The sequence below is a fragment of the Punica granatum genome, chromosome 3, assembly GCF_007655135.1.
Source record: "Punica granatum isolate Tunisia-2019 chromosome 3, ASM765513v2, whole genome shotgun sequence".
Classification (NCBI taxonomy): Eukaryota; Viridiplantae; Streptophyta; class Magnoliopsida; order Myrtales; family Lythraceae; genus Punica; species Punica granatum.
Window position 1 is genome coordinate 38,365,311 of NC_045129.1, and position 13,488 is coordinate 38,378,798.

Sequence of the window (13,488 nt, forward strand, 5' to 3'; positions counted from 1 at the left end):
GAAAACGTAGCATTACAGGTTTGGAGTTTTATGGCTATCAGTTATTAAAACTGCTCCACAAGCCATTAAATCACCAAGCTTCCTCCTATTTGTCATAACTGAGGGTTCATGCTTTGGTTGTTCTGAGCGTTGTCACTATGAGAAAAGCTGTACATCTATACACATACGATAAATGTAGAGAAAACATGGCTGACTTTTGAGCGATCATAAATCATGAGGGATGTAGTCAACACAGTTCAAAAGTCTGGTTGAACAGTTATGTTCCGTATTCTGTGCAATCCAATGTACCTGGGGCTGAGTCTGTTTTGCACAGTTGGTTTTCCTGCCTGATAATGTTTAACAGCGAGATCCTGGTCAGTTTATATCCTTGCATTTTGTTGCAGGAAGCTGGGAATTACTTTTTGGATGAACGCTGGGAAATGAACATGTCCAAAGCTACCACCTAGCTAGCCAAGCTTTGCCAATGTCATTTGCTAACTCCGACATCCTCGGCTGACCATATGATCTACCTCCAGCTATGGCAGGGTGGCAAACTGGTGACACTTTCTTAGTTAAAATTGTACCCAAACAAACACCATACAGTTTGCAAATTACTCCATTTCGTTGTCCAATTCGAGCCTTGATTCTCTTCTGATGCATCATCAATGGACTAGTAAACCTTCGATGGAATTTAATAAACCTTTTGCCTTTTGCCTTGGTTTAGTCCAAGAACATTCTAGGAGGGGAAAGAGTTTATGATTGGATATTCAACTTTCTATGCTGAACATTCTTATGGATGTTTCATATGTTTATTTTTCGGTATTATTTCAATTCGGTCTCAAATACTTTCAGCGTTCTCAAATTGATCATTGTAATGTGTGAGGCCTGTCTCAGATTTGATCTTTCTGTGATGGAGGTTATATCATATAACTGCAGTGGGGGATAATATATTTCAGCAATACTCCAGGCATAAAGCAATTGAAACGTAATTACAATATGGCATAGCATAGATTTTATCCTGTAGAATCGAATTAAATGAAGCAGAAACAACTATATATCACCCATTCCGTGTATATTTTTTTCAGTCTTTTTTTTTTCCATGGCATGTAAGCGGCAAATGCAACAGACAGCAAAGCCACAAATATTGCAATTGCAATGCCACTCATCCAAGGGGAATGTTCCTCGCCGATGCACGTTTTCCCATCAACACTGAAGAGGAGATTGAGGGGTATTATTTAATGATAAACTTCCTGACGTCAACACGTACTAAAGCCAGCCACTCGAGTAAGTAATTGATGCAGGCATTTCACCTTACACAAGTACTAGCTGCTTCCTGCTGATTATGCTCTTCGGTATGGTGCCGGTGAAGTTGTTATTTGCAAGGATACTGTCAACTAACGAAGGCGTGGAATATTGGACATTTTAGTGTGCGGTGACAATTGCTTGTTCAAAGAAATTATTAATGATGCACATGCATCCTCTCATGATGACTTACAGTGACTTCAGATTAGGTAGTAGTCCCAAAAATTCAGGATTGGTCCGAAAAGGTTGCTTGTTTTCCAGATCTCTGAATCAGATAATTTTCCAGGAAATGTCAGTAAGAAAAAAAAAATTCTTTTGACATAACTTATCCCAAAAACAATAAAAGATTATTTCAAGCACTGACATTGTTTCAAGGGCCTGCACTTAGCTGAAGTCGGGGAGACGACCAGACAGACCATAACTCAAGAGGTTACAGCAAAAGACCAGCAAGCTTGAGTTAATATCACTGGAAGGAAATCAAATATAGATGTCTGATTAATTCAGAGTCAAATTCACATGCCCGTACATTGATATCACCCTCGACCAGCCATCACAAGAGACCCACTGCCAATGCGTGTCTGAAGGAAAACATGGTTCGCCTCTCCATCCTTGCAGTTGCTGGAAGCCGTCTATGATTTGGCATATTCAAATAAACCAGACTAAAGAATAACGAGGACTACCAGCAGATAAGATAGAGCACCAGCAAATTTGAACCGAACATGATTCAATAGGATCATATCCTACCTATCTTGCTTGGCATCATCTCTACATTTTTGAGAAAAAAGAGCACAACCATGCACTCACAGTCATCTTGGGAGGTTCTTAGTTCAGTGATGCATCAGTAGACGTGTAGATCTCTATTGCGCTCACTGTTGGCGGTAGGCTTATCCAATCAACTTAGTCCAATGGCGGCTCCAGAAGGATCGGTGACCCCTCAAACTCATAACCTGCAGTGCCGATATTGCGAAACCACCGTGGCTATATTTATTTGGTCAATATAGACGCGTATCTCATTCCCACTGAGTTGTGTCTCGGAATACTTTTCCTCAAAATCACAAGTACTGACAAGAGAGAGAGTGATATGGGGCTTGGAAGATGAAGCCTCGACCACATGTAGCAAGGCCATATCAGGTGGGTGCTTGGAACTTGTGTTTAGGATTGAAGTGAAGTCTACAGTCAGTACTTTTAAGCCCGAGGAGGGAATCATGGGTTGCCAAACTCAATTACACGGGTCGCCGGGGTACCTGGTTTAATCAAAGGCTCAAGCATAAGATTGCTTGGGCTACGAGCATTGGAGATAACACGATATATGAGGCCTAGCCACTCACCCAAAAATCCAATCAGTTGCACCATACATGTATGGTATATTGGGCCTGACGCGGTGTGGGTGCGCACACGCACGTGGGGGCGCTACGCGTAATCTGGGCTCTGATACCATATTAATTTCCATTGGGCTTATACGGGTTTGGGCCCATTTCCACTTAAAAGCTCAAGCTGATAAGTGATAGTACCCAAACTATATATTAACCTATAGATTTTCCTTTTCTTTTCCGATGTGGGATTTATCATATTTTACTCCTCGGAAAAGAAAAGGAAAATCCATAGGTTAATATACGGTTTGGGTACCACCACTTATTAGCTTGAGCTTTTAAGTGGAAATGGGCCCAGACCCGTATAAACCCAATGAAAATTTAATAGTCTGTGCCGAAAATACACTTATTTTCTCTCTGGTGGTGGATGAACATAGTTAATAGTACTAGGGTCCATCGGCCAAATTTGAAACATCGGTCCACTTATGGCCATCAAACTCGAGAATGAAAGTTGGTGGCTTTGATAGGCTATCATAATTACCATAATAAAAAGCCAGCTTTGATGAAGTACCTTTTACTTCTTGTTGCAGGTAAAGTGTAACAGTTCTTGTTCTGTTCCGAGAAGACGCGGAGATTGTTCAGTTGCTATGTTGTGCTTAGGCTGTTGCTGCTGCCGGAAAGTAGTTGGTTTGTGACAGTTCGAAAAAAATCCTCATCCTTAAACCAAAGAGTCCCATCTCCGCTTTGGTAGCTGTTGCCCAACCCACAATCTATTTCTATCCATTCCGATGTATCTGGGCACGCAATCAAGCAGTCGCACTAATACAGAATTCGAAAAGACAGATGGTCTTCATTTTGTCATAATAAGTATGTCAGTGTATGCAGAAGTCCTTGACGGTTATTACTTGCAGTGCTTCAAAGCAACAATTTGGTAGAGCTGAATCAGCAGAGACGAGACTTAGAAATTCCTACCTTGAGAAATGGCAACAAAAGCAAAGAGGGCCAAAAAGATCAGCAAAGAAATCCTTGTTATGATACTCAATTTTTCTGCCGTTTCCGGCTTACCAGATCTTGAAATGGAAGCCGAATTAAAAGGGAAGAGAGGAACAAAGAACAACAGCCCAACAAGATGTTGCTTTCAGCGTTGCTGCTTTGGGAAACACAATTGAAGGACTTGGGAGTGTTGGTCTTATCAGTCCTATAAACAGCCAAATCACCAGATTTTCCCTTTTTGGTAAGACTGATGATTTTTCGTAGACGCTCTGCCATTCAGATGCATTGTTGGGTTTGTGAAAGCTGTCTTTTCTCCCAGGATACATGGCTCCCGATCAGGTTATGAAAGTAATCTAACACCGAAGATGTTGATTTAGCGGAAAACCCGACTCAATTGGAATCTTCTTCCCGAAAACTTACCCACAGGACATAAAGGATGATGAGGCTGTCAATTAACTAGAGCTGCTGAGCTTATCATTTCGATTGACTACTGTTCTTGTCAAACAACCAAAACTTTGGCTCATATTACAATTTACATTCGCAAGGAGAATAACAAGATCCTCTGCCTGCCAATTTGTATTGTCACGGGGGGTGTAACATTTATATTGCGTACATTTTCTTGTAATCATTGTTCAGTATCTCTGAGTCAGACATCACTGAGACCGAGTAGGACCGGCCAGACCGGGACTGACTCCCCAGGGATGACATGCGTATACTTCTCATGTTCGAGGCCTCAATCCGGTGCTGTATGACCCAGTAAATCATCGTGCCCAATGTGGTGGCCATAATGGTCGTTCCGATGATTGTGACGGCGATTGCAAGCCACCTCTCCTTGTCACCCACAACCACGAAGGCAAGTGCAAGGTATGCGACTGACACGAGAACACAGGCGAGCCACATCAGTTTATTGATGACCGCCATCATCTGCTTCTTTGCCTTGCTCTCGATTACAACCACTGAGGTCTGGACAACCACAACCGCGAGCGATATAAAGAGAGCTACTGAGTCAAACACAAAAAAGATCACAAAAGGCACCTTTGGGGCAATGTTGGCTTCCCCTAGGGACTGGCCTTTCGGGATTTTGTCAGGGTCGTCCACATACTGGCCCGGGACAGTGAAGATGGCTGCAAAAGCTACCGTTGCTATCAGCACTGCTACCACAGTCGTCGAATTGATTGCGTTGTTGAGGCCTTCCGCATGCATCTTGTGGATCCGCTTTGCAAGGCCCTGCACCCGCTTCCTTGTCTGGCGGGTGTGCTCAAGCTGGTAGTGAACCTCATGTTTTATGTCACTCACGGTCTGCTTGAGTTCTCGGGCAGCACTGATCGTCTGTGGCTGGATGGTTCGACCGCTTGGAACACCATGCTCTAGAAGAATGGCCACCACATCAGGCTGCGCCATCTTCTCAGCCGTGTCGAGGGCAGTTTCACCTGACCGGTTCACAGCTTTTGTATTGGTTTCAGCACATGAAAGAAGCATCCTCACAACCTGCACGACGTACATATAACGCAATTAACAGCTTCTACCAGTAAAACCTGATGAGACATGATAGCGTGTCTTGAACCCTATACACGATACCTGAGATCTGCCCTTTCGTGAAGCAATATGCAATGTGGCGTTTCCCTTCGCATCGACCATGTTGACCAATGACGGGTCCGCCCTTATCAACACCTCGACTACCTCAACGTTCTGGCCCTTCACGGCCATGTGGAGGGCTGTCTGGCCCTTCTTGTCTGTTCGAGTCACGATGCTTGGCTCCTTCTCCAGGAGCATCTTTATCACCTCCAAGTGTCCGTTTCTTGCAGCAGAGTGAAGGGCTGTTTTCCCGTTGCTTTTAGCTATCGTCGCCAACCCACTCCCTGCCTCAAGTAGCAACTTCACTACCTCAATATGGCCTTGTGATGCAGCCGTATGGAGGGCAGTCGTGTTTGTCGCGTCCACCGTCATAGCTAGCTCAGGATGAGCCTCAAGGAGCACCTTAAGAACCTCTGTAATGTGGTTAAGCATCAGACTTTATAGTTTGCCTCCCAAAAGAATCTATGGCACTCGGGAGAGAATAAATTGATACATACCGGTATCACCCTGTTTGGCAGCAATGTGGAGTGCATCAAACCCGTTTTTGGCCTTGATCCCAGCATCTGCAAGGTCGTAGTACTTGATCATCTCCCTCACAACATCAAAATACCCATACTCCGCTGCCACGTAGAGGCCGGTCTCGCCCGCTTGGTTCTGCTTCTCCAGCATCTCCTTGAGCTCCATCTCCCCGGTTCCGGTGAACATTTGAATGATCGCATTGAGGTTCCCTTCCCTTGCAGCTGAGTGCAAGGGCGTATCGTCCCTTTTCCCTGTCAGCTGCTTTGTCATCTTCTTCCGGGGCTGTGCCGGTTGCGCCTGCCCTGGCCCCGGGCTTGGTAACGCCTCCATCTCTATTCAGTATCCCGGAATAAAAGAACCGTGAAAGAACAAAAAACTATCAGCTCATCTTCCTTCCTCTGGTCCTGATAATCTCCGCAATCCCGAATCAATCCCCTGTTCATCAAACCGCAGCTATCGAAAATCAATATCCATCTTCTACACAGAAATCAAGACAATGGAGTTCACCTCAAATCAACAACACGGGCGATTGAATGATAATGTAAAATCGAAATATCCGATTCTGGGCCACCTGACTTTTCTGTCATAGACAAATTGCAATAAAAAAGAAGAACTTTTGGCCGGAAAAGGAAGAATGGGAGCCATCCTTTTGGTGGACATATAACAGCCATTAAAAAAAAACAAAAAAAAAGAGGGTGATTGTGTCACCTGTTTCTGAAGAAGTGAGAGGTGGGTCGTCGCCCTTCGATCAAATTGGGAAGAACCCATGAAGCTCAGATCATCAGAAACACGTAATTGTCAGGGCGTACACAGATGACAGAGCTGCTTTTGCATTCCTTAATGTTGTTTTTTTACATGGGTTTGGGTTGAAGAAAAGATCACATCAAAAAATTAAATTTCCCGAGAGAGAGAGAGAGAGAGAGAGAGAGAGTGATGGTGATGATTGATGACAAGGAGAGCCAACGACGGATAAGAGAAATTATGACAATCATTAAAATAAAAATTTAAGGAAAAAAAAAAACAGACAGACAGAGAGAGAGAGAGAGAGATAGGGGAGGCTACTCAGGAGGCTAACCGAAATAACAGAACCACGCGCCTCTTTCAGTGGACCGGACGCGATTGAGGAACCGGTTTACTGCCCGACTTGTCTGTCTTTTCTTCCCGGTTTAGTTTACGATCACCTTCAATTTTGCCACTTACAATCATATATTTGTCTGTTCAATCCCTTCTTTAATTACCAAAATTTCACTTTTAATTGTGTTGGCATGGAGGAATACAAAGGCAACGTGCGGGATGGAATTTTCATGCAAAATGAGTAGATTTGGTAAATACATAGATGATGGATGTTTCAGTTTTGTTCATTTAATTTTCATTCCTACGTAATCAAATAAAAGACATAAAAGTTATCACTTTTTTAAAACTTATGCACGGAGTAGTGCATAGAGGCTTGAATTTGTCTAAACATGTAGGTTTTCATGAGGTTTTATGAGATCGCGTCTAACTCGTTGTAAAGTCCTCACTTATCTTAAAAATATTGTGAATTATTTCTTCTTTTTTTTGAATAATTTCAATCAATAAGTTGAGAATATCTCATAACGTGAAAATGAAATGCATTTTAACTAATGGGCGTTTACTTGCATATCCCATATTTATCTTGAGGTACGATTTTCTCTCACGCATAAGTGAGAGCAGAAATGGAGAGGACATACAATACATTATAGTGGGAGGACCACCAAGGTTTCCAGTGGGTAACAGCTACGTAAATATATTGGTCAAAAAAATTTGATTGAAAAAGTTCAAATAGTAATCAAGATATTACAGAAAGTCCAAGCACCCATTATCACCCTTATATTCCTAAGAGCTGAACCATTCACATTGAAATTAACTAGCCAGTGTCGTCGAGGAGATCGGTCCAGCCATCATTTTCTTAGATTTATAAGATAGAATTTTTCCATTTTTTTTCATTCATCAATCCAAAAAAAAAAAAACACTTGTAGATCAACTTTGGTTTTTCAGAAAATGTTTTGATTAAACCCACCAAACTGCCCCTTAGCAATTTATGGATTTACCCTTTGAGAAAACCGATTCACACTTTGGATTCCGAATTGATTAATTATTACTATAGTTATTGTCAATGAATAATGTTATTACTAGTAGTGCATTAGGGTAAAAACCACCACGAACCCACTCAAATGATCATGCTAATATATGTGTTTTAGACAGAATACGCAGAGTCATCATAATCACATACACTTTCAGTGCGTTTGGTTTCAGAGTTAAAGTAATTTTGATTTTGATTTTGATTTTGATTGTGAAAAATGACAAATGAGATAAGATTATAAATTTGACTTGGGAAATGTGTGTTTTTGTTGTGTAGTGTGTTGAGTTAAAGTTAAAGTTAAAATTTTTGACTTTGGAAATATGTGTTTTTGTTGTGTAGTGTATGAGTTAAAGTTAAAGTTTTTTAACTTACAATCCAAATAGGCTTTTATATTCTAAAAAAAACCATCATGATAAACATTTTAAAAAGTGAAAGAAATGGGAAAAATGTTCCCTATAAATTACTAGCTTAAATTTATATAGTGATGTGGGGAGTCTTGTTATCCAAAAGAACCTTCCATTAACTTTTCTATTGTTAGGTGGTTGGTTCCTCTCTCAGTGCTCTATATCATCAAGAGTCGAGCATCTAGTCTCTAACATATCTTATAGCCTCTATAATCTTGGCAAAAATGTCAAAGAACGTCAACATCATCGGTCCATTCATCAATTAAGAAATGAGATTCATCTATTAATCGTGTATGCGATCAATATGTAGCAACTAGCAAGCATGAAATGCCGTATCCTGTAATTATTGTTTTTTCTTGGAAAAATCTATAATTATTGGTGCTGACTAGTGGACTTGTCCGGTCAACGCCCTCGTTTATCACCGGCCGATCGAACCACAAAGAGCGTGAGTGGGACCCACAATTGACATTCACGCGGGAGAGGACCGCGAGTGGAGTTTTGGACGGACGCGAGACGAGACCCCACTAGCAAACCGGGTTGGGCCCCACACGGGCTCTTCGCCCAAGGCCACCGAGCCGTATCTTTTGCTTACTCCTCAGGCTGACGGGTGGAGTCACGCGCGACCGGTAAGTGCTCGTGGAGATTAGTCGTTAATGCAACTATGATTAAGCCTTTAATTAAGACAAACTGACCGACAAATACTGATGTATACGCATGTGGGATTATCCGAATTAACGTACCCATAGTTTTTAATTTAAGCAGCAATGATAATACCAACAAAATAAACGACCGAGTTAATTAATTAACTTCAGATTGATTGATTGCCTAATGAACTCTGTTTAACGGGTGTTCATTATCAGGAGACGACGTCCTGATTCCGAGGGATATATTCCCCCTTTTGTGTCCTATTCACGGTTCAAACAAAAATTAGTTTCAATCGATAAATAGAATACACATCATGATCTCACGAAAAAATTTGTTCAAACATATCATACTCATAGCCTCAAAAAACGACTTATCAACTTGCTCATGCATTTTGCTTAGTCTTGATTGGACACTCTAAATATTTTAGAAATATCAAAAATATTGAAAGGAATTAGGCTAGTAAATTGTTCACCATGATATTAAATAAATACGTGACGATAACTTCGAACGTAATCAATACTTGCATTATGATCGGTCACGTCCAATGTATATGTAGTAGTTGATGATGCACGGATAGATTCTATAATTTGTATTATAAGAGCCTAACATTGACTTTTGGGACATTATACGACTTATATATGGAGAAAGAGAGGGTTCATTAATTTTGTGGGCTCATTCACGATAATGTATTTAGACAAAGTTATTCACACAGTATTTACGTAGTACTTGAGTAGTTGAGTTCCTCTAGGAGCCAACCCTATTGAAATATCCCACAAGCAATATATGGTTACAAAAATCCTCCCTGTGCACGATTTTATGTTCTATAATTTTGGTAAATATGGAAGGGAATATGTATCAATCTCTTATATAAGAATGTCTTCACTTATAATCGCCTTATGCTAAAGTCGAACTTTATTATATACAAAGATTATTTGAATATTCCTATTTTAAAAAAATATATATGTTTATAAAAAGAAGAAATCACACTATTTTGTTAAATCTCTACCGTTAGCTCTCCATTATCCCTTTTTCATTATTCACTAGTGAAGTGCCCGTGACAATGCCGCGTGTCGAAAAAAAAGTTGTTTGACGAATAGTAAGAAATGACAATTTTGATCTAATTCATAAATTTAACACAATCCAAAATAGTATAACATATTCCGTGGCTTTCAAGCAATTATTGATGTAATGAATCCTATTTGAATACATCATCTATGGTGATAGAGATCTAATAATATAATTTGCACGTATATAAATTTTTATTTAATTTGGTATACATTAAAGGATTAATTTAAGAAACAACATATGATTTACTCTCTTCCCTAATATAACCAAAATCAAAGTTAAGATATCAAATCACGTACTTTCAAAGTTGTTTTGTTAATAGCAACTTCCGTTAACTTTTCCATTATGAACATATATCTATATATATATATATATATTAATTTGAAAATGTAAAAATAATTTTAGAAAATACAAAATTGACAAAACTAAAAACAAAAAACAAAAAAGAAATAAAAATGAAGATACTCGAAGAGGAGTTAGGGAAGGTGTACGATGGCTCTCCCAAGTCACCACATCGGATTTGGTAATTTGTTCTATGAGGTAGGGGGAGCATAAAGTTTCGATATTATCGGGCCTGGAGTTGGCTGCAACCGCCTAAGTAAAGATGTGATGCCCTTAATGTCGTGACTCCAACGATCTCTACCTAATCCTTCGTTATTATGTATTTCTTAATTTACTATTTTATCTTTTTAAAATTTTAATTAATTTTTAAATTTTTTGAAAGAAATTAACAGAAAACAAATGGAAAAAAGGAATTTGAGAACAAAAAATTTAATTTGAAAAATGAAAAATTTACAGATAACATACAATTGGCTATAAACAAAATAAATTCGAAAGTAAAATTTTTGTTTTTATTTATATTTAAGAAAAAGAGTAAACCATACGCTTTTTTCTTTTTTAAATTAACCCTATATTAAAACTTGTTTATTAGAGTATACCAAAACTGCACTCTCTCATGCAGGGGAAGCTCTTGCAGATCATATATATATATATATATTCATCTGCATACATTTATTTATATAATACTCACTAATATTATCCAATTGGCTATAAACAAAATAAATTCGAAAGTAAAATTTTTGTTTTTTGCTATATTTATGAAAAAGAGTAAAATATAGGCTTTGTTTTTTCTTTTTAAAATTAACCCTATATTAAAACTCGTTTATTAGAGTATACCAAAACTGCACTCTCTCATGCAGGGGAAGCTCTTGCAGATCATATATATATATTCATCTGCATACATTTATTTATATAAGACTCACTAATATTATCCAATTGGCTATAAACAAAATAAATTCAAAAGTAAAATTTTTTTTTTTGCTATATTTAAAAAAAAAAAGAGTAAAGCATGGCCTTTTTTTTTTAAATTAACCCTATATTAAAACTTGTTTATTAGAGTATACCAAAACTGCACTCTCTCATGCACGGGAAGCTCTTGCTGATCATATATACATATTCATCTGCACACATTTATTTATATAATACTCATTAATGGAAAAGTGAGAAAGTTATTATATATTATTCATTTCGTGGAAAAAGTGAGAGAAAATAAGGGTAAAAAAGGCTTTTTGCTTTGGACAGGGAAAAAAAAAAGAAGGAAAAAACGAGAAGAAGGCTGCAAGGGTTAGAATCGAATCGAACCAAACCCATGAAAAGCAAGAAAAGAACCAGTTATCTTGTTGTATTGAGTATTAATTTTAATTGGTTTATAATGATTGTGTTGTTGAATTATGAGAAAAAATGTGAAAAAGTAATGAATAGTTGAGAGAAAGTAATAATTGTATTGTTGAATTATGAAAAAAATAATGAATAGTTTAGATAATTTAATATTAAAAATTAAATTGAATAGTTAAAAAATTAAAAATAAATATTATTAAATTAAAAATAAATAAAATTGAGTTAAATTTTTTTTTACAGAGCCTTCTACTTGTGGTAACTTACTTGTCTGTCCTCTTACCTCACAAATATCATAAAGAAGAGTTTTTCTCAGTTTTCTTAAAAAAAGAGAAAAATTGCTGGCTTGACACATGTCCGCCTCGATTTGCGGAGGGAACCGTTTTTATTGTTTTATGCAATTTCCCCTACTATCCTTTCATAAACAGTCCACACGGTACGAAATAAAAATCTTCAAATTTAACTTATAAGAATGATTTTGAAACATCAGGATCAGAATTTTCAAAATAGGGTAGGTTATATTTAATTTACACAGAGACGCAATAAATAAATAAATAAAAATCTAATCAATGGTAAGAAAAATTTGGAACAGACACATACTTATTCTTTTTAGTTCATGAAGGATACTGCAATATATAGATTGAAAAGTTGTGCTTTGTCAGTGTTGTCAGTATAGGAATGAAATGTATATAATATATATATATATATATATATATATATTCCTTTAATGGGTTGGAAATATGTTTGATATTATAATTAATCTGTTGAAGAGACACCGTAAATTAATTGGAAATCACATGGAGAGCAGAATTTTAGGGAATCCTATATCTCCATGACACGTGCTGACTGTACTGTCATGCTACAGTCATCATATTCTTGTAGTATGAGCATAAACCACGTTGTCATGCGTAAGCTATTCGATATAATGTTAAGTTTATTATGCGAGAAAAATTACTCTTTTCATGGCGTGACACAAAAGATATATATATATATGAAGAAAAACAAGAGAGAAATATAAATATATATAGTTGTAATTATAATTATGAAAAGGGCAAAAAGATAATCAATGTAGTACAGAAAATATTATCAATTAGCGATTACTCCACGATGCACATGAGAGAGAGGACTGGACAACCTCTTTGGAAGGGAATTGGCATCTTGTCGTTGTGATGTACGCATAATAAGACAATCTCTACCTTTTTTTTTTGTGGTCAACATTTTCTCCTTGGCAATAATTATATAAATAATTATATTATTTATTAATCATTCAACAAAATCCCTCTTATCAACTCTCGGTTGACCATAAAAAAGTAGTGCAAGACAAGAGACTTAACCGACTATAGCAACCCAAATGTCAGAAATATACTACGTTCTTATAATAATTTGTTTGAAATTCTTTTTCATCAATCATAATGAGAGTCCGACCTCTAGAACAAGAACTGGTAATTAAGTAACACGGAGGAAGGAAAGGGATAGCTAGTCGGTGATCCTTGCACACCGAGAACTTTTAGTTCAGGATGGTACCAGAAAGCCCAAGTTGGGATCAGCCTTAGACAATAGGTTGATAATACCTCGTAGTCTCACCGTGATTATAAATTTCCGATCTTTATTTGGGAAAGGCAATCGCAGCTTAAAAGCTCTAGGCAAGAATTATAGAATTTTTCGAACTGAAAGGACTGAAGTGGGCCCAGAGGATGGTAGTCGAGGGTCATAGGCTTTATCGTCGATAGTTCAGGCCCATTAAAGCATCTTATCATGCAGCCCACCGGCTCCACCGCGTAGGCCCAACATTCCTATCGGTCCAACCTTGACAATAAATTTTACAGAGGATTTTCTGACACGGATCGAAAAGGGACCCCCAAGCAGGTGGGGTTTATGCATGTGAATCGCCTAACTATATTACATGAGTAATGTAAATGAC

The 13,488-nt window shown here is 38.0% G+C and overlaps 1 protein-coding gene and 1 long non-coding RNA gene across 2 annotated transcripts; both read right to left on the minus strand.

Annotated features, from left to right (window-relative positions):
• Positions 1-974: 974 nt before the first annotated feature.
• Positions 975-2,587, minus strand: LOC116201389. The gene is made up of 4 exons (XR_004155870.1): positions 1,646-2,587; positions 1,475-1,546; positions 1,290-1,373; positions 975-1,188 (listed from the first exon to the last, which is right to left on the minus strand). It is a non-coding gene; the product is annotated as an uncharacterized LOC116201389 (long non-coding RNA).
• A 1,443-nt stretch (positions 2,588-4,030) lies between these two features.
• Positions 4,031-6,622, minus strand: LOC116201920 (ankyrin repeat-containing protein At5g02620-like). Its single transcript, XM_031533380.1, has 4 exons — positions 6,387-6,622; positions 5,657-6,113; positions 5,163-5,572; positions 4,031-5,072 (listed from the first exon to the last, which is right to left on the minus strand). The coding sequence occupies exons 2-4, from the start codon at positions 6,006-6,008 to the stop codon at positions 4,185-4,187; spliced, it is 1,650 nt and encodes a 549-aa protein (XP_031389240.1). The 5' UTR covers positions 6,009-6,113; positions 6,387-6,622; the 3' UTR covers positions 4,031-4,184.
• Positions 6,623-13,488: the final 6,866 nt, after the last annotated feature.